The sequence below is a fragment of the Eumetopias jubatus genome, unplaced genomic scaffold (assembly GCF_037043125.1).
Source record: "Eumetopias jubatus isolate StellerSeaLion01/CBP00866 unplaced genomic scaffold, mEumJub1_p1.0 scaffold_16, whole genome shotgun sequence".
NCBI classification, from domain to species: Eukaryota; Metazoa; Chordata; class Mammalia; order Carnivora; family Otariidae; genus Eumetopias; species Eumetopias jubatus.
In genome coordinates this window covers 58856313-58878304 of record NW_028274822.1, presented here as the reverse complement: position 1 = coordinate 58878304, position 21992 = coordinate 58856313, and the positions used below count along the sequence as shown (strand labels likewise).

Below are 21992 nucleotides of genomic sequence, written 5' to 3'. Positions count from 1 at the left end.
CACACACACACACAATGGAATACTACTCAGCCATCAAACAAAAATGAAATCTTGCCATTTGCAACGATGAGGATGGAACTAGAAGGTATTATGCTAAGTGAAAGCAGTCAATCAGAGAAAGACAATTAACAGATGATCTTACTCATATGTGGAATTTAAAAAACAAAACAGAGGAGCATAGGGGAATGGAGGGAAATATAAAACAAGACGAAATCAGAGGAGACAAATCATAAGAGACTCTTAATCACAGGAAACAAACTGAGGGCTGCTGGGGGGGTGGGTGGACAGGGTAACTGGATAATGGACATTAAGGATGGCACCTGATATAATGAGCACTAGGTATTATTCAAGACTGATGAATAACTGAACTCTACCTCTGGAACTAATAATACACTATATGTTAATTGAATTTAAATTAAAAAAATTTTTAAAAGAATGTGGGACATAGGTATAAAATACAGGGTAAATATCAGTTTCAGGATAATGGGGGCAGGGAGGGGAGAATTTGATCAGTACATAAGGGGGCTTTAACTCTGGTTGTTTTTGTTTTCTTTCTTGGGCAGCAAAAGGAACGCAGTGCTTATTATATTCTTTTTGCTTTTCTGTGTCTTAAACACACAAAAATTTAAAAGAAAAAAATAAAACACATCAAGGAGATTGTTTAGGTTCTTGTACTTTTATTCAAATTCTTCCAAACCGCTTCAGGATCAATCTATGAATTAAATACAAGATTATACTTATACCCCTGATTTGCTTGTCCAGAACCTAGACTGAGATAAACATAAAACTAAGGCCATAGTTCCCAAATAATACTGTTAAAAAAAACACCACCAGCATAAAGCTTTGAAAAATTAACTGAAACTAAAATTTAGAAGATAGTCCCTGCCATCACTTTAGCTGAGATTTGTTTTTAATCAAAGAACAATTTTTACTGAGTACCATTAGTGAATTACTTAACTAAATTCTGAGAAGAAACAAAAGACTTCATAATAAAGTAAAGAAGAATGGATTTAAGAGAACAGAAAGCATCCAGTCTCCTCTTTTCCTAACTTCTGAACCCTAACATTTTGTTTACTTTACTGACTCTTTACCCACCCCTCAGGGGAGGTTGTCCTCAGGGCTCAGCTCTGTCCTAGGTTCTTTTCTCCACAGATTTTTTTGCCCCTTCAAGCTTATTTATTCTCATGTTTAACTCCATGCTGATGACTCCTGGATCTTACACACATTTGATGACCAAAAATTAACAGCCTGAAGAGATCATAAACACATATAAGTCAATGAGGAAAATGAATAAATATGAACAAAAATGTCATAATATAACTGCTAATGAACTAACTAGTAATTTAAAACATGCATGTGATCATCAAGACAGCAAGGTACTGGCACAAAAACAGACACATAGATCAATGGAACAGAATAGAGAGCCCAGAAATGGACCCTCAACTCTATGGTCAACTAATCTTCGACAAATCAGGAAAGAATATCCAATGGAAAAAAGAACAGTCTCTTCAATGCTGGGAAAATTGGACAGCCACATGCAAAAGAATGAAACTGGGCCATTCTCTTACATCATACACAAGGATAAACTCAAAATGGATGAAAGACCTAAATGTGAGACAGGAATCCATCAAAATCCTAGAGAATACAGACAGTAACCTCTTTGATCTTGGCCACAGCAACTTCTTGCAAGACATGTCTCTGAAGGCAAGGGAAACAAAGCAAAAATGAACTACTGGGATTTCATCAAGATAAAAAGCTTCTGCATGGCAAAGGATAGTTAACAAAACTAAAAGGCAACCTATGGAATGGGAGAAGATATCTGCAAATGACATAACAGATAAAGGGCTGGTATCCAAGATCTATAATGAGCTTATCAAACTCAATCAACACCCAAAAAACAAATAATCCAGTCAAGAAATTGGCAGAAGATATGAACAGACACTTCTTCAAAGAAGACATACAAATGGCCAACAGACACATGAAAAAATGCTCCACATCACGTGGCATCAGGGAAATACAAATCAAAACCACAATGAGATAGCACCTTACACCAGTTAGAATGGCTAAAATTAACAAGACTGGGAACAACAAATGTTGGCAAGGATGTGGAGAAAGGGGAACCCTCTTACACTGTTGGTGGGAATGCAAGCTGGTACAGCCCCTCTGGAAAACATGAAGGTTCCTCAAGAAGTTAAAAATAGAGCTACCCTACGACCCAACAAGTGCACTACTGGGTATTTACCCCAAAGATACAGATGTAGTGAGAAGAAGGGGCACATACACCCCAATGTTCACAGCAGCAATGTCCACAATAGCCAAACTGTGGAAGGAGCTGAGATGTCCTTCAACAGATGAGTGGATAAAGATGATGTGGTTTATATATACAATGAAATCTTAGTCAGCCATCAGAAAGGATGAATACCTACCATTTACACTGACATGGATGGAACTGGAGGGGATTATGCTCCCATCCAGGTACTAACCAGGCTTGACCCTGCTTAGCTTCCAAGATCAGACGAGATCGGGTGCGTTCAGGGCGGTATGGCCGTAGACTGGAGGGGATTATGCTAAGTGAAGAAGTCAAGCAGCAAAAGACAATTATCATATGGTTTCACTCATATGTGGAATATAAGGAGTAGTACAAAGAATAATGGGGGAAGGGAGGGAAAACTGAATGGGAAGAAATCAGAGAGGGAGACAAACCATGAGAGACTCCTGACTCTGGAACACAAACTGAGGGTTGCAGAAAGGGAGGTGAGTGGGGGTGTGGGGTAACTGCGTGATGGGCATTGAGGGCACGTGATGTGATGAACACTGGGTATTATACGTAACTAATGAATCACTGAACATTACATCAAAAGTTACTGATTTATTATATGTTGGCTAATTGAATTTAAATTAAAAAAATAAAAATAATAAAACAGGCATGTTTAAATGAGATAACATTTCCAGCTATCAAATTAGTACCGGTTTTTCTTTTTTTTTTTTTTAAAGATAACAGTTCTGTTGAGTGTATGGAAGTAGGTATGCTTATACATTAGGTAAAAATTGATACAGCCTTTTAGGAGAGCAAATTGATATGGTGTATGGACAGACTAAAGAAAGCTTCCATCTTTTAATTTACTAATTCTACTGCTAGAATTTTATCCAAAAAACAGTATAAAATGAGGATAAGGGTATATACAGAAATATATTCTCTGTATTGTTTTTACAGAACACAAGCAACCAAAAGGCCCAACATAGAAAGGTTTTAAATAATAATTCCAACAAAAATCATACTGTGTAGCTGCCAAAAATTGTATTTTCTAAAAATAATGACACTGAAAGATGTATTTATGCCACAATCACAACTGGAAAATATCAGGAAAATATTTTTTGTTATAAAACAAAAAAGCATAAACTACCATCCTGATTTATTCAATATAGACACTAATGAAAAGATTGGAAGGCCATAACAATTTAAAGTGCTTATCTCTGTTATTATGATGTTAACAAGATTATAAGGGAGTCTTATTTTCATACTGTTTCTTGTATTTTTCTCTATTTTCCATGCTTCTTATGCAGCATGGATTAATTGACAAACAAAAAATCTTATTTAAAACAAAACATTCATCAGGGCGCCTGGTTGGCTCAGTCAGTTAAGCACACAACTCTTAATTCAAGCTCAGGTCATGACTCAGGGTCCTGGGATAGAGCCCCAGGTGCAACTTCACACTCAGCGGGGAGTATACTTGAGGATTCTCTTCCTCTGCCCTTCCGTGCACGCACACACACAATCTCTCTCTCAAATAAATAAATCTTAAAAAACAATAAAACATTCATCAAGTACAAAATGAAATTTACCACCTCTACTATTAATCCTACTTACCCTTCCAACTTCCCTATATATTATCAAATTAAACACCACTAATTTCTAAGTTAAAATACCTTCAGTTTCGGGTCAATATTTGATCCCTTCCTCATTATTTCAGTATCTGTCACATAACTTTACTTAAAATGAAAAATATGGGAAAAAAGAAAAATACCGAGATAATCTTGAAAATTGGTCTCTGGGGCTAGGTAGCTATATATTGGAAAATCTATTTTGAGGCACTCTCTGGCTGACCTGTAATTCTGGATATGCACATGAGTTTACACACACGGGCCCTTCTACCCAAAATTATGTGTTTTAAAGTCCAAATCATTGAAAACAGACTACTGATTGAGAACAGTCAGGAAAAAAACAGCTAAGCCAAAGAAAAAATGCTGGAGTTTCAGATTTAAAAAAAAATTTTTTTTACTAACATGTGACTTTACACAAGTCACTTAATTTTTTTAAGACTCAATTTCTGCACCTATAAAACAGGGATGTTTACTTACTGGGGTGCTTTGAGGTTCAAATAATAAAGTTTCTCTGAAAATACTATATAACCTATTAAAGCATTATCACATTTGCTTAGCTAATAGGATAAAACATTTAATAACTGAAAAATGGAAGATTTAAACAACTGCATTTTAAGAACTAAACAGATTTTAAAAGTGCACTTTGTTAGCTGACTCAGAGTCACTATCACATTGTCACAAAGAAAAGATTAGTGATAGCTTCCTGAACTTCCACATAATTATTTTTATTTATATCCACATAAGACCATCAATTTTTCTGGTGAAAGTATATTATAGATGGTTGAAAAATACTATCTCCTCTCTCATCAGTGAAATTAACTTATAAATCTTTTTTTACTTAAAGTGGGGGAATAAGTAATAGTGCTGGTAGACAATTTTCATGTTTCTGCACATCTCTGCACCTGAGAAGAGGCACTAGCCACTGACACCTCTCGCTCCAGACTGTCTTTTCAAGGATTTTTGTAGAGGATATCTCCCTCTCAGGCCAACACTGGGCAAGTTCTCTTGCAGCTGGGGTTGGGTTCCTCAGTTACGATGCACAGCATTCCCCGAGGTTGCTCCATGTCACTCCCATGGGATGTGAGGGTGAAGGAGAACCAATATGAACACGAAGTTTATGCTACCCTGCATGGCCTGAGTAATAAAGTCCTCTGTCTCTAACCCAGGAGTCTCAGTCAGCATCTACTAGACTCAAGCAGTTTAACTTGTTGGCTGGGAAGTAGGGTAAAATCTCAGAGCCTTCACAGTTCTTGACAAGAAGATAAAAATCTACAAATACACCAGTCTGCATGTCCCACTAATTTTTCAAAATATAGAAAATGTTATAAAATACAGAATATAGAGGTATTACAAGAAACCAGTAACAGTGGCTGTCTCTGAAGAAGGGGATCAAGATGTGGAGTGGGAAGGAAATTTATTCTTTAATATATGCAATACATTTAATATATTCACCATAATATATATATATCCTTGTACCCCATTCTTTAATGTATATTTTATACTTACTATAATATATATATCCTTGCATACTGTTTCAGTTGTCATGTATATGTATTACATTTCAATTTTTTTTAAGATTTTATTTATTTGACACAGAGAGAGAACACAAGTAGGGGGAGCGGGAGAGGGAGAAGCAGGCTCCCTGCTGAGCAGGGAGCCCAATGTGGGGCTTGATCCCAGGACTCTGGAATCATGACCTGAGCCAAAGGCAGACACTTAACTGACTGAGCCACCCAGGTACCCCAACATTTCAGTTTTTAAAAATGAATATTTAGTCCTTTTCCTCTCTATCACTACTCCATTTCAGACATTATTCCAGGCCTGTGCATTACTCTAATAGCTTTCTAGCTGACTCTTCCCTAGTCCAAAGCATCCTGCCTAATGTCGCCAAACTAATTGTTGAAATACTGTCTTTCTGACAGTGGAAAGGGACCAATACCAAACAGGTCAATTTCATCATTTCTAAAAGCCACATTTTCCACAGTTCAACTTCTTGGGAATTGGGATCTATCCCTGGTACTTAATATTCCATAAATATACTATTTGCAGAAAGACAATATAGCTGAGTTGTTAAAAGCCCAGCTCCAGAGCCACTTTCCTCATCTATAAAATTGTACTAACAACAGTACATACTTCATAAGACTGTTGTAAAGATTAAAAGAGATAATCTATGTAAAGTGCTTAATATGCTGCCTGGCATGTAGTAAGTACTATATTAGTTTTACCTATCATTACCTATTATTATAGAAGTACTATCTGTCAGTCACTAAGCTTTTTACACATTATTTAATTCTCACAACTTTCATGAAAGATGGGTATTATTTCCAGATTTAAATGACTTATGAAAACTTCTCAAGATCATGTAACTAATTACTGGTAGAACTCACACTGGATCTTAGGGCTAATGCTTACAAGGTTATGGGCTTATTATTAGCCACCTGAATGGAACTATTTGATGATAATGCGAGCTCTAGAAGTATAGAGTAGATCTAGGAAATCAAGCAGTTTAATGAAGAAAACCCTGGAATGCATCCATATATAGGGAGACAGATTAGAAATGAAAAGACCTGCCTCCTCCATTGGCTCACATGTTCCCATTTACAGACAGAAGTATGTACATATGCCCTCTATTTAAAACAAGCTATTTACTGTTTTTTTGTTGTTGCTAACATTTAGACCTTTATTTTTTTTAATTTTTTTATTGTTATGTTAATCACCATATATTACATCATTTGTTTTGGTGTACTGTTCCATGATTCATTGTTTGTTCATAACACCCAGTGCTCCATGCAGAATGTGCCCTCCTTAATACCCATCACCAGGCTAACCCATCCCCCTACCCTCCTCCCCTCTAGAACCCTCAGTTTGTTAACATTAAAAAAAACAACAGTAAATATCACGCTTCTGTTCCTACAGAAAACCTAAGGCGGGGCGGGGCAGGGCTGCAGGCACCCACCAGATGCTATGGCCACCGCACCGGAGCCTGGCGAGCCCGCCAAGGGGAAGATGGAGGGCCACGGAGATTAAAAAAAATACATATATCCTACAAGTGATCCCAGTTAGTGGCAGAGCAGAGACAAAAACCCAACTCTGGATTTCCAGCTTTTCCCGTCACACCTACCCTCCCCGCCTAGGTGTAGCTGCCATGTCGTATCAACAAAGAATCAAATCAAGTGCAATTTCTTATCACAGCCCTTTAAGCTCCTAGGAATTTTAAGTGTTGAAAACATTCCCTGTGCACGGGATTCGATATTGTATGGTTCATTAGGACCTGTTGTGGCTGGCCTTGGACATTTTTTGTTAACTAGTAGGATTAGAAGATCATGTGACATTGGAGTAGGAGGATTTATCCTGGTGACTTTAGGATGCTGGTTCCATTGTAGGTATAATTATGCAAAGCTAAGAATCCAGGAAAGAATTGCCAGAGAGGGAATTAAAAATAAGATTTTGTATGAAAGTACCCACCTTGACCCTGAAAGAAAACAAAGCCCCAGCAAGAGCAGCAGTTGAGCGGAATCACGCTTGAAAATACAACTCCGTGGAGTCAGTGTGAATAAAATGGAGAGCAACTCGATTAAACCTCATATGTACCATTAGACTTTCAATCAAGTAAATAAAAGATGTGTTGGTTGTAAAAAAAAAAAGAAAAAAGAAAAAGAAAACCTAAATATATATACATTAGCATAGCGTTTAAGCAACTTAAATTTCAATGTCTGAAGCCAGAACTTCTTCAAAACAGTAGGAAAAAGGCTCAGATAATTTGTTTATAAAACAATGAACAAGCAAAATAGGGTAAACTGATCAATATTAGCCCTCATTGTTACTCAACTGGCATAAACTGTTACTCATTCCTATCAAGTTAGCACATGGCCATTTTCAAAGCTGCCTTGTTTTTTGACATCTTTAAGAGCTTCACGAACTATTTTACATTCATTATAACATCCACATCAGACACTTGCAATAAAGGAATAAATTAAGATATAAAAAGTCTGAATTAACATCTTTACACTACTTAATAAGCCATTTGAATTTAGTTTCACCTTGGAATGAAGAGGCATTCCAGGACCAATTATTGGTGCTGGAACTGGAAATAAACAACTTAGCTGGACTGGACTGATTTTAAGAGTAAGCAGTTTTCCCCCTTAAAGTACACTCTTTTCACCAGACTAGAGTCTAGTTTCTCACTAGACTCTAAAGTATCTATTGAATTCAGTGAACGCCAATGAAAATTCAAGTAACTTTTTTTAAATAGACAAGAATAGTTTGACATATAGCACAGAATTAACAGTGGACTTCAATTCCAGCTTATTCTTTTTTCCGAGTGTTTCAGAAGGAACAGAGATTTACAACGGGCAAATAATGGCAGTGTTTTCTTTAAATTCAACTTGAATCGTTCTGTGTTAAGTACTTCAAGATACCTTTTTTCCACTGACTCCTCAAAAATCTATGGTTAGTTATTATTATTTCCATTTTACTTTTAAAGAAATTTAGGCTCAGAGACAGTAACCTGCCCTATACCACACAATTAGTGACTGAGATGAAGTCTGAGCCCAGGCCTTTTGGCTCTAAGTCATCTGCTCTATTAGCCCTTCTCTTTTTAATCATCATTTGCATTACCAATACTACTAGCTCGAAATGAAAAAAAATTAAATTTTATATTCTTCCACCCACTCCCCAAGAACAGAATCTTTCATGGGCCCTACATTTGTTTTCTTAGTTTCTTCTGTTGCTCAAACATTAACAGTATCCACTCTGCTCACCTTTCAGTTCTATCAGTTATTTGCACTATGAAAGGCCACATCCAGCCAGAGGAACTTCATAAAGGATAAGGAAGCTGCAAAACAAAACTGACAGAATCAGTAACCTAATTAGTCAGAAAAACAGGACCTAGGTCAAGCAACTGAAAATCGGTGTTTTCCTTTATTAGCAACTAATTCAGGCAAGGAATATACCTCTCACACTACCCCCAAACATTTACTAATTAAATCCATAATATATGTGTGCACCTGCAGGGAGGTCACAACTCACATGTGAAACATCAGGTAAAGGGAAAGTGATACTGGCTCCCTCTGTACTTTCTTGCCATTGTTCACCAATTACCTACTCGCCTATTACCTACAGCCTCCCCCACTGCCAGCTCAAGCAAAAGCCATTTCTTTCAGCTTTCTAGAGCAAAGACATGCAGAGAACACAAAAAGCTCCAAGAGTCTTTGGATATGATACACTCAAAGTTGGTATTTCTACATTTTAAATAAAAGTTTTCAGTACATTCTAGTTTAATAAAGTAGATAATGGCTGCACAAATAAAAACTGTGATACCTATTTCAAGGATAGTGATAATAAATACAAGTGCTTACTCTCCATCAGATACTGTGCTACAAACTTTATAAATACTATAACTCATTTACTCCTCCCAGCAACCCTACCATATAGGTATTATTATCATCCTGTTTTAGAGATGTGGAAACGAAGGCTCAAAGAACAAAGGAAAAAAATTTCCCTAGATCACAGTGTTAAATAAATGAAAAGCCAAACATAGGTTTGCCTGACATGAACCTTAACCTTCACTTTGCCTTAACCACTAAAATTAAGTTTTGTTATATTTTCAAATATACATGGGAGGGCTCTTACAAATGTCTTCCGAATAAAGTTCCAACAATAATTTAACTAAAAATGTTAATTCAGATTAAAGAAATCTAAGTGATTTTTCTAGCACTGTAAGAGAATTAACAAGCAAAATCTGGCCAAAAAAGTTACACCAAAAGCCAGGTTTTTGTTCTAAGGATAGGAATACTTCGTAGAAATGAAACATCCAAACATCATTTCAGTCAGTAGACCTAGGTTCAGTCTCATCTTCACCAATTATAGTACTGTAACCTTGGGCAAGTTACTCTACCTCTCTGTACCTAGGTTTGCTCACCTATAAAATCAAAGCATAGTACTCATGTACTGGCCAACTATCATTATTATTATTATTGGAACTTTAAATAGTAACACTCCAGTCTCCTAATTTTCTTTTCTTCTTATGCCCCTAAAATGAAGGCAATATGCCTCAATAATCACAAAAACAGATGAGACCCTAAATAATTACAAGTTAATTTTAAGAGCAAACATTCATGTTCAAGTTTAAGTGATTTTAAGAGCTTTTAACTTAAAGAATTAACTGGTAAAACTTAAGCACGTTTTTTGAGGGGGTTTAACTTGAAAATCAAACAAACATGAGCAAATGCTGTATAAATGTAAACTATTTTATTTTCTCGCCCTAAGGACTAATACTCAAAATAAACATATATTACTTAAAATTTAATAAGCTTATGACCAGGAGGAGTTCTGTATGTGTATTTTTAAAGCATCATTGGTCATTCTTGTGATCCAGTTTGGGAATTACTGCTTTAGGCTATATGGTATCTATACCCTAGCATGCAGGTGATGGATTTTACAACTGGTCTTCAAAATGTAATGATGCCAAGAACAAGAAATGCTAGGCGATCTTTTCCAACCCAGAATCTTTGCAAGTACTAAAGAATATTAAGAAGTATTTAGTCAGTGATAATGAGGAACCTCCTTCTCCATACTTCAAAATATTGAGGATATGTACTACATATTGCTATAAATGTAGCCACCTGAACAGAGCATGACATTACCTGTGTTTTTCAAACTGTAATTTTTTCATGGTACTATCATGATAGTCCCTTAGGAACAAAACTGTATCCATCATGCAGAAGTTAACCTCCTCCTCTCCTCCCCTCTGCTCTCTTCCTTAAGTACAGTGAAATCACTTCTCTAGTCTGTTCACAATGACAAACCCTTCTACTATTACAGCATCTATTAAGTTTAAATCTTCACCATATATACCAATTTTCCTCAGTAAACTTGAACTTAGAAAAGCACTTAAAAGAAAAAAACAAACCAATGGGACTTGCAAACAAAGCCAGTTCAGGCTCTTACTACTGTGTAATTTTGGGCATATTTGTCTGGGAATCTTCAGCTGTCTCACCTACAAAATGGGATAACACCCAGGAAAGTATCCCACATATAAAGCACTTTCCCTCTCTAAGAACAAGGCAAAAAAAAAAGGTGTTTAAACATGTTGTCTTTAGTGCTTGTTGAATGAAAATAATTTCCTACAACTATGTTTCCTGACCTGAAAGTGGTGGGTAAGTCAACGTTTCTCAATAGAAAACCAAACTGACATGGTCAATGAATCTATAATTTATTACCCAAAGTACTGGGCTGATATTAAACAGTGGCCAAAGAGAAGGGAAATTCAGCTATTCATATCTTTGAAATGCAGACTGAGTTCACATGTCCAATACAAAGATCTGAATTTGTAATGTGCAACAGTGGCCTGCTGAACCTCACTGAATAAAAAATTTGTACATTTTCTCTTTCCCCTTAAGTATTTAAGGCCATGGCAGGTGGAGTAATGATGCCCAAAAAATACCCACTTCCTAATCCTGGGAAACTGTAAATATATTAATATGCATAGCAAAAGAGAACTATGGCTGCAGATGGAATTAAGATTGCTAATCAGCTGACCTTAAAATAGGGAGATTCCTATTCTGACTTACCAGGGTGGGTTCAAGGCAATCAGAGAGCCCTTTAAATGTGGAAGAGGGAGCAAAAGAAAGGATATGTCACAAATGATGGAAACAGAGTCAGTGATGTGAGAGCTTAACCTGCCCTTGCTGGCTATGAAGATGGAAGAAAGGGGCCATGAGCCAACATATAAGGGCAGCTTTTTCTAGAAGCTGGAAGAGCCAAGAAAACAGATTGTCCCCTACAGTATTCCAGTAGCTCTGCCAACACCTTGATTTTAGCCCAGTGAGACCCATGTCAAACTTTTAACCTACAGAATCACAAGATAATAAATCTGTTATGTTATATCACCAAGTTTGTGGTAATATATTAGAGCAACAACAGAAAAGTAAAATAAATGCTTAAAAAAAAAAAAAAAAGAACTCCTTTAGAGTCCTTGAGCCAAAATGGAGATACCCTGGGACACTGCAAAATCAGGTTTAAGAACCTCTAATGGAATGGGAAAACATTTCATTCTACAGAACTTAAAATTTAGAAAGAAAAATGCCACCACAGGAGGTTCCACTTGTAGAGTAGCTGAGTAGATATTATCAGGCCAAACCACTAACAACTATAAACTCTGGACAAACTATTTTTTAAAAAATAAAAAACCCAAAACACTTTCCGAAGGCATTGGAGAACAACGAAATGCAGACAGACACAGAAGGGGCGTCTATACTTAAGATGAAGCCAATGAAAGTTTTTTTGCTTTACACTTTACATTATTTTAGCCTGAAGGCAGACCGCTGTCAATCCTGCGCTGGGCAGCTAAAACTCTAAGAGAAAACCTGTAGCCTTAATGGCTTGAAGAACCACAGGACAGTCTGGGACAACCACAGGCATGATGGGAAAGTGGGAAATCCAAGAAAAGGAAAAGCCAGAGGGAAGCCCCAAGTTCTGTGCCTGACCCCAAACCATGCATACACATGGGGCCAACTCCAAGCAGCCCAGCTAAAAGAACTGAACCAATATTTGAGCTGCTGCCCAAAAGGGAGTTGGATTATAGTTCGAGTTCAATTGAGTTAACAGCCTGCCACAACAAAAACACTAACGGAGGAATTAACAAAATCTAGAGTTTCTATGACATATCGTTCACAATGTCCAGGATAAAATCCAAAATTACTCAACATAAAACAACAAAACAGCCCATTTTCCAGAAAAAAAAGACAATCAACCACGCAACAATTTCAAAACTGCTGAACCCATGCTTAAGGACATAAAAAAATGTATCTTCAGTAAACGAAAAAAATCAAATAGAAACTATAAAAAAGAACCAAAACTCTAAAGCTGAAAATACAATGTTTAAAAACACCACAACTCCCTCACTCCGACTGAACTAAGCAGTGGCTTGGGAATGAGGCACTGATGAGCTGCAAAGTGATGTCAACATTACAGAGAGCCATGGGAAATTACTGAAGAAGAGAATAAGCCTATTCTGTGTATCTACTGCTCCATAATTCACTTTTTAGGCAATTCTTGATAATCACTAACTAAGGTATTACTGTACTTTACAGGAAAAAAAATAAGACTTAAGAAATTAAGAAATATGGTTCAAGGTCACGCAACTATTGTCTTGTAGGCACTTCTAGACAGAACTAAGTTATGGGTATTTTTAAAGCAATGATAAACTGAAGTCTGTAGCTAAAGAAATTGGCAGTTAGCTAATACAACAGAAATTATAACAAAATAAGCAATTTCTTTGAAAATGTAAATGGTTTCCTTAATGGTTTCTCTTTTAGCAAAGAAACTTTATTAGTAGGACCTCTTACACTTTTCCTGATTTTTCCTAGGTCATTCTGGTATTCTATTTTAAAAAAAGATTAGAAGGGCCTGGTTATGTAAGTTATAAAAAACATCCTCACAATGGAATGCCACACAGCATTAAAAATGACAGTACAGAAATGTTTACTGGTAAGGAAAGTGGATCAAAAATGTTTTGTGAGAAAAAACAGCCTACAAAACAATGTGAACAATATCATCCAATTTTACCAAAAAAAAAAAAAAATCCCATCAGGCCTGTTAATTGCAGACACAAAAATGTTAACATTTTGGTCATTTCCAGGCTGATGAGACTATGGGTAATTTTTATCTTTTGAGCTTATTCTGTTTGCTGTTCCTAATATTATGTTTTTCCTACAATCAAACCATCATGCTGTACACCTTAAACTTCCGAGATTTGTCAATTATTGCTCAATAAAACTAGAAAAAAAATGAAAAACAACAAAAACTTAGACTTATTCATCAATTCAACAAGTATTTCTGGGGTTCATACTACATATGATTCAGGTAATATTGGTACAAAGAAAAAAACAGCTGCAGAAACTAACATAAGACTTGATTGAAATTTTCTTCCACTACCTGAATATGTTCTTTTCTATTGTTTAAACTGCTTTTCAATGTATACCTCTAATAACCCTTTGCCTCAAAAACTGAAGAAGTTAAAATCTATCTGTACTCTTATTTCTATCTTTTCTACTAGTAGACAAGGTCTGATCCTCATCACCTCTCACCTGGGGTTCTGCAAGAGTCTCTTACCTATTTAGTCTCTCTGCCTCTGGCTCTGATCAAACATATTCCCTCACTCCCATCCAGCCATCTACCCAATACAGAGAAACCTGACCTTGTCTCTCTGCTCCTTTAAAATCCTTCATGGCTCAGCACTGCCTCTAAGATAAAGCCAAATTCTTTGGCATGGCATGCAAGGAGCTCCGACATCCGGGCCCTGCCCACCTCTTATTTCATCTCTGGATTCACCTTACTTCCAACAATGGAGTCCAGCAACACTGCTTGAGACTTCTTATATGCACCAAGCTTTTCCCTGCCAACTATCAACAGACTTTTCTTATGTTGTCCTTTCTACCTATCATATTCTCTCCCTAATATATGTGGCCTTGTCACCAATTTGTTAGTATCGCCTCCAGGAAAAATCTTACACCACTTTCAAACCAAACTGACCTTATTCATATCTCTTAACACTGTACTCTTACACTGTATGATATTTACTTCAAAGTTTCTCTTACATGAAACTATCGACTGCACAAGAACAGGGATTGTCTAAATCTGTTTATCTGTAATATGGGGAAATAACAGTACCAACCTCACAAATGAGATTTAGAATGTAAACATTTAACAACGTGTGCTTGGCACCTGGAAGTATTCACCAAATGTTACCTATCATTATTATCCACCAGCAGTGCAGGACCTCAAATGTTTACTGAAAGTCTAAACTCTGCAAATTGGAATATCCCTCCCATTTTATGACCAAGAAAACTAAGTGAGAGACATCACAGCCCAGTGTCACAAAGCTAGAAAACGCAGGGAAACCACCAAACATACTCAGGTCTAACTCTAAAGCCCTGAAGTATGCTATACTACTATGCACTATTTCCCTGTCTTCTACTAAGAACTGACTCAACCTTTCTATTTTACTGCTAGGAAAAAAAAAAAAGCGTCTTTCCAGTAAATGCTGTTAAAATCGTCATTCCTGGAGTCACCATTTCTAAGTTAACCTGAATGAGTGTTTCGACCCGAGACTCAATTTCCTTGCCTACAATAAGTTTATGTACTTGAAACTCAGAAGCCCATTCATGCTCTTAAAATCCTTCTGGGTGCAGTATTTGTGGTGGTGTTCTTTCACATAGTACGATACGATTATTTACCGAACTTTTCCGATATGCAAAATACGCTCTTCACTATATCAAACACCTCTCCGCCTAAGGAAACGCTCTCTACGCTTTCAACACGCAAGCCAGAGCCTACAATTTCAGAGTCCTCTCCAGTGCGCTGCAACCTGACAGCAAGAAGGTCATCAGGCTTGATAGGCAAGGTGCCTCCTTTGTGGGCGGGGGGTCTTAGAAACCTATCTGGCCGACGTAGGCCCGGCCCCTGTTCCGCGACGGGGCGAAAGAGCAACAGACCACCGGGCGGCCCCTCCTTCTTCCTCTCCTTGACCACATTAGGCGTAAACTTCCCAGTTCTGTGGGGGAGGCCACGCACCCGCCGCAGCTACGACTGCGACCCTCCCTCGGAGCTCCTCGTTCGCAGTGGAGCTGTGGCGGCCTGCCTGGCTGGAAAAGGGCGAAGGCCGCAGTGTCCTTGCCGCCGCCTGCAGGCCGTCCAGAGCCAAGCGCTCTCGTGTGCCCACCACAAAAGGAGACATCGAGAAAGAGAAAAGGGCGGAGGCAGTGCCTGGGCTCATTCCGAACCTCCTTACCCACAGGGCCGTGAGACCAGCCGCCTTGGCCCGGAGCGCCGCGGAGAAGAACATGGCGGACCAAACCGTTGGCCTTTCCCTGCGGCAAGGGGCGAGAATCCCGAGCGAGCCTGGGACGCACGGCGTGCGCGCTCCCGAGCCCAGGCCTATGGAGTCCAGGGCGGCGCGCCCCTCCCTAGGACGAGGCGGCGGGGGCGCGCGGAGGCTCGAGGGGGCTACTGGGGCCCAGTGGGCGGAGACTTCCCCAGGAAGGGGCGGGGCGAAGGCCAGCCAGGTCCATAAAAGGCTGGGTCCCACCGGCTGTGGCTGGGGTCTCAACCTTGAAAGGAAGCGACCGTGAGCTTTGCGTTGGGATTCTAGGGAATGTAACGCCGATCTGGATTTATGGGGTGAGCTTCCATCCTAGAGAGCCTTTTGGGGATTTAACCACCTACTTTTTTTTTTATCGTGGTTACTTAAAAAAAAGATTCCGTTGTAACTCCTTGTAAATCATATTTTACAAGTTATAGACTTGAAGATGCAGAAGACTGCCACCGAGTGAGGTGGACACTAAATGCCTTGTTTCCCAGACTTTTTCTTTAGATATGTATGCTGACATATTTAGGGGTGAAATAATATATCTGGAATTTGCTTCAGAATAATGAAGATATAAATGAAACAAGATTGGCTATGAGTAATGACTGAAGATGCGGTAGTTCTCATGACTGTTCTCAGTACTTTTGTACATGTTAGAAATTTTCCATAATAAAACAAAACAAAAAAGCCACTTCCTTCTTGATGTTTGTTTGGTCATCTCTGGAAATTCCAGCAAGTATTTACTCAGTAACAGCCATAATATGCACAGTGCTGTTTCCTGCTGTGTAGAGTTTACCAAGCACTTTACTGCCTCTTGATTTTCCCCTTCACTGCCTTCTTTTCTTGTGTGTCATGTCCTGTACCACCCCTTCGTTTTGCCCATTTTCTTTGCTAAACTTATGAATGATCTCTGGAACTTTCAAAGCAGTATAGGAATTTTAAATTTTTATTCTTCATTAATTTAAGAACTCTAAAGTTTTCCATTGCAACCACTTATGAATCATATTTTACAAATTATGAAATTCAAGTCACAAGAAGGCTCCCAGCTAATGAGCTACAAATAGACACCAAATGCTTCCATTTGCATTTCTTTGCTTATCTTTTATATTAGTCTGCTTCTCCTAAATTGGTTTCAGTATTTACATTTGAAAGGGAAAAATATTCTGGGCCTCCATGCTGATTTAAATTATTGTATTATAGGGGCGCCTGGCTGGCTCAATCAGAGGAGCATGTGACTCTTGATCTCAGGGACATGAGTTCGAAGCCCCACGTTGGGTGTAGAAATAACTAAAAAAAATAAACTTTTAAAAAAAAATCAGGAATTTGCTTTTAAAAATAAATAATTATTGTATTATAAAGTCACCTAAATATATATACACCCAACACTATTATACACATAACACTGTGTCTTATACAACTAAAACCAAAATATATTACAAATTAAATACAAATGGATGATACTGATATGGCATGGATTCTTTGAATCTGGTACATGTGCATTCACTTGATTTCTATCATGGCCTTCTCTGACCTCTTGGTCTAGATTAGTTCTCATGATACCTTCCTTATATATGCCTGCCTCCACTTTCATTACCACATTTACCACCAGATTATTATTTTCCCATAGGTGTAGAATCCAGCCCTTCCCAACTTGTTTGATTCAACAATTTGAACTGTACCCGGCATATGGAAGACATTCAATACTTGCTAACTGAATGAAAATCTTACACATGGTGCAAGTATGTGGACTCTCTGAAAGAGTTGTATGTCTCTGGTTGGATTATGCTTAGATACATGTGTATCAGTGAGAGTGCTTTTCCATACAAGTAACAGGAAAGCAAATGGAAGGAAATTAAACAGTTTTGAGTTCATTATATCACATGAAAAGAGTTCCAAAGGTAGAGCAGTTCCAAGATTAAATAACTCAGTTACTCTAGAATGTCCTTAAAAACTTGAGAGCCTTCCATCTTTCTACTCCACCATACTGAGCTGTAACTTCTGTTATGGTCACAAGATGGCCGCAACAATTCCAAGTATCATATGCAGATTACAACATTCCCCAGGAAGAAAAAGAACTCTTACCTTTCAGGGGTCTCAGGTCTTCCTCCAGCAGACTTCTTTATCTCAGTGCCATACCTGTCATGGTGGCCAGGAGAACAGGCTCTAGAATGAGACTACTGGTTCAGATCCTATATCTACTGCTTTGTAGCTGTGTGAGTTTAGGCAAGTTTGTCTCTCTGGGCTTCTGTCTAGTAATAGTACCCTACCCATTGCTTTATTATGGGAATAAAATGAGTTAATGCCTGTAAAGTTCTTTTTAAAAGTACTGAGCATAGGGGCACCTGGGTGACTCAGTCAGGCAAGTGTCTGTCTTCAGCTCAGGTCATGATCCCAGTGTCCTGGGATCGAGCTTGGGAGTCCTCTGTAGTAGGATAGCCTCTTGTGGATTCACAGTCCATGGAGTAGGTGTATATCTCATTGGTTTCTAATAGTCCAAGCAAGGACTAAGCAGGTGTCCCTAATTTCTGTTACCTAGGAGCAAAACCAAAGAGTGCAAAGAGTAATGTTCAAAAAGTAAGGATCAGGGACGCCTGGGTGGCTCAGTCGGTTAAGTGGCTGCCTTTGGCCCAGGTCATGATCCCAGGGTCCTGTGATCGAGTCCCACATCGGGCTCCTTGCTCAGCAGGGAGCCTGCTTCTCCCTCTCTCTCCTTCTGCTTGTGCTCTGTCAAATAAATAAAATCTTTAAAAAAAAAAAAAGTAAGGATCAGGGCTAAAGGAGAGTCTAGTCTGTTAACACTCCCTCGAAGATGATACCGAAAGTAAATGCTTTCAACAGTCATTCAATGGCAGTAAGTGTAATACCACTTCGTTCACCAATCCAAAAGATCTGTTAATGTCCAGCATGACTTTGGCTTATCCTTAACCCACATAATTCTCAAGTGAAAACATTAGGATTAATCTTCCTCACACCTGATAACATGAGTTCATTTCTAGAGTCACCCCACTTATAAAGTAACCTAATACATAATCAACTATTCTTCCCAGAGTCTTTAGGATAGAATTGTAGGGGATGTGTGAAAAATCCCTGTTCTTCCCTCCACTCTCAAAGCCATTGTTTCTAGTCACAAACCAACACATGCCAGTGAGTTAAATGTTAGTGACCTAACCACATAGTCTTGATTGAAAATGGCTTGATTACATACTGTAATGAATATTATATCTGCCTGATTAGACATATTCCGTGATTCGAAATTAGTGCAACTACCATTAGCCCAGGGAAGTTGGCCCTAACTATAGTGGTCAACCCTTTAATTAAAGAATGTGTGTGGGGTTTTGGGGAGCAGAGAGGAATGGGGGACTAGGAGCTAGGAGAACTGGAATAAAGTCAAAGGGAATGACCAAATGTGGGAACTTGGGCTTTGCCATTTCTATGATTTCTTCTCCATTTAAACTATCACAAACAGGCACTAGTGAGGACATGGTATAATGAAAACCATGAAATCAGAGGGACTTGGATTGCAATTCTGACCTCATCTCTTACTAGATTCTGTGAAGTTTTGATCCTCAATTTCTGCAAGTATAATTAGAACATTAAATCATCCTCCTAGATCACATCATACTTATTAAAGCAGTCTCAGACACATCATAGCGTGCTCTGCCTCTCGCATGCCTTCTAACAATACTGACCGACCTCATCAGGTTTTCTAATGAATAACATGAAATGCAGCGTCAGTCTTGCTTTGAGGGAAGAAGAGGAACTGAATCAAACTCAAAGGAAGGGGAAAAAAGAGATAAGGTTATTGCTGGATGAGTAAGAGATAGTTTTAGAGAGAGAAGGGAATAAAGGTCCTTCAAGTAGGCAATTTGAGGATGCAAAGAAGGGTGATGTGGTCACAGTGGTACACTGAGGTGTTAGACCTGTTTCATGCTGTTTCACTCTGAGATGAGGGGGAAATGGAAGGGTAATGAATAACCTCTTCATTGTCTTTCCAAATTCCTCTCAAGGTAATGTTGGATATGTGGGACCAAAAGGGAAAATGAAAATCAAAACAGCCAGTAATTTAACTATACAGACCTCAAGAACAAACTGCCTAAAAAAATAATAAGCAGAATGTCACCTGAGCCATTATCAGATTCAGGTCACTCTGTTACTTCCCTAATGTGGGACTGAATCTTAGTAGCCTCTAAGACTCAAGTGAAATTTCCTCTAAGAATTTGATCAATGAGGGGTGCCTGGGTGGCTCAGTTGGTTAAGCATTGGACTCTTGGTTTTGGCTGGGATCATGATCTTGGGATCCTGGGATAGAGACCAGCATTGGGCTCTGCACTCAGTGGGAGGTCTGCCTGAGATTCTCTCTCTCCTTCTCCCCCTGCCACTCCCCCTGCTCGCATGCAAGTATGTGTGTGCACTCTCTCGCTCTCTCAAATAAATACATCTTAAAAAAAAAAGAATTTGATCAATGTTTCCCTATCAAGTAATCATTGTAATGAAACAATGAATATAATTTTTGCTCAATAGATAGGTAAAATTTTAAGATTGTTAACTGCTGGTATTGGTAATATGTGGAGTAACAATCTCTCATGCAATGATATAGTAAAGCAAATAAGATTATCCTCTCCAGAGGGTAATTTGGCAATATATATTGAGTTTCTTTATATGCAAACTCTTATATCCAGCAATTTTACCTCTGTGAATTTATCCTAAGGAAATAACTGGAAAAGTCTACAAAGTTGTATAAACAGATACGTTCGTCACAGTGTTATTCATAATACTGAAATCCTGGAAGCCATGTAAATGATTATCATCAACAGAGAGTTGATTAAACAAATCACAATACAACCATACAATGGGATGTTGCTCTGCAGGTTTAAAAACAATAACAAAGATCAATATTTATTTTAAAGGAAAGATGCCCATGATATGTTAAGTTGAATTTTTAAGATTTTATAAAACATCGTGTATAACATGACCACATTTTTGTATGTGCAGAGAAAAAACTGTGGAAAGATACACATCAAAATGTTAACAAGAGTTCTCTCTGGGTGATTGGATATAAGATAATTTTCATTTTTGGGGCGCCTGGGTGGCTCAGTCGTTAAGTGTCTGCCTTTGGCTCAGGTCATGATCCCAGGGTCCTGGGATCAAGCCCCGCATCAGGCTCCCTGCTTGGCAGGAAGCCTGCTTCTCCCTCTCCCACTCCCCCTGCTTGTGTTCCCTCTCTCGCTGTGTCCCTCTCTCTCTGTCAAATAAATAAATCTTAAAAAAAAAGATAATTTTCATTTTTTTACACTTTTTGTATTGTCTGAATTTATTTCAATTAACGTGTTATTTTTATCACAAGAAACTAAAGCTGTATTCATTTTGAGAAAGAGTGTAATAAAGGAAATAGAAGGGTGAAAAAGTTGATAACTCTCTTTTATACTCCCTTTTAGTGGTTGAAAACCTCTTCAGAGTATATTTCCTTTTTCTGCTATTAATTCAAGTTTTAATTTAGGGCATCAGTGAGTGTGGGCTGCGAAGAAGAAATTAAGCCAATTCTTAGGCTCTTTGGACAGTTTTAATTTTAGACAAAAGAAACAGCTCTGGACTCTCTCCCACAAGGCTGCTCCTTAAAATTCCTATGCAAATCTGAATTTGACCAGTTATAAAAAGATTTATATAAAATTTCTTTAAATAGTCAATTCTCCTTGCTCATATAAAATATTCCTTGACTAAGAAATATTATATTGCAGCTAAGTAGTTCGGTTGCTTCATGTACTTGTGTGGCGTGGTGCAAGCAGCCTAAGCTGTGTAATGAAAGAGTAATCAGAGCAGGGTGAAATTGGTCAGAAAAGTCTTTTCATTCATCCATGGGCTATACAAATATATTTCCAGCCCTAATTATACACTAGGCGCTAGGGCGCTGAAGATACAAAAATGGCAGACCATAGCCCTTCTTGGGAAGACCTAACACACTGCAAGGAAATGATTATAATGCAGAGTATGTGTGCAAGACGAATTGAGGACTTAGAAGAAGAAGTGCCAAAGTCTTCTTGGGGGAGTTCCTGTCGGGCTAAGACTGGAAGGCTATGTAGGAATTGCCATAAATAGGGTTTCCTGAGGGTAGGTTTTCTACCTGAAGGAAATGAAAGAGATGTGCTGGTAGAAAGGAGCTGAAAGTTCAAGGTGGCAAATAGCTAACCTTTTAAACTGATCCCTTCCTGCTAATAAAAAAGCTTAGAAGAGACATTTCCCTGCTTCT

The 21992-nt window shown here is 38.2% G+C and overlaps 1 protein-coding gene across 3 annotated transcripts in view; it reads right to left on the bottom strand.

Annotated features, from left to right (window-relative positions):
* Positions 1–15900, bottom strand: part of NDUFV2 (NADH:ubiquinone oxidoreductase core subunit V2) — a 41696-nt gene extending 25796 nt beyond the window's left edge. Inside the window, exons 1-4 of one of the 3 annotated variants that reach the window (XM_088019723.1) lie at positions 15674–15900; positions 8643–8716; positions 7348–7480; positions 2427–2567 (exon numbers count right to left, since the gene is read on the bottom strand). In XM_088019723.1, the coding sequence (XP_087875849.1) occupies positions 2427–2429 (3 nt within the window). In that variant the 5' untranslated portion in view covers positions 2430–2567; positions 7348–7480; positions 8643–8716; positions 15674–15900. The remainder of the gene's footprint in view (positions 1–2426; positions 2568–7347; positions 7481–8642; positions 8717–15673) is intronic. The other 2 variants (XM_028123931.2, XM_028123930.2) reach the window with 2 other exon arrangements.
* Between the last annotated feature and the right edge of the window lie 6092 nt (positions 15901–21992).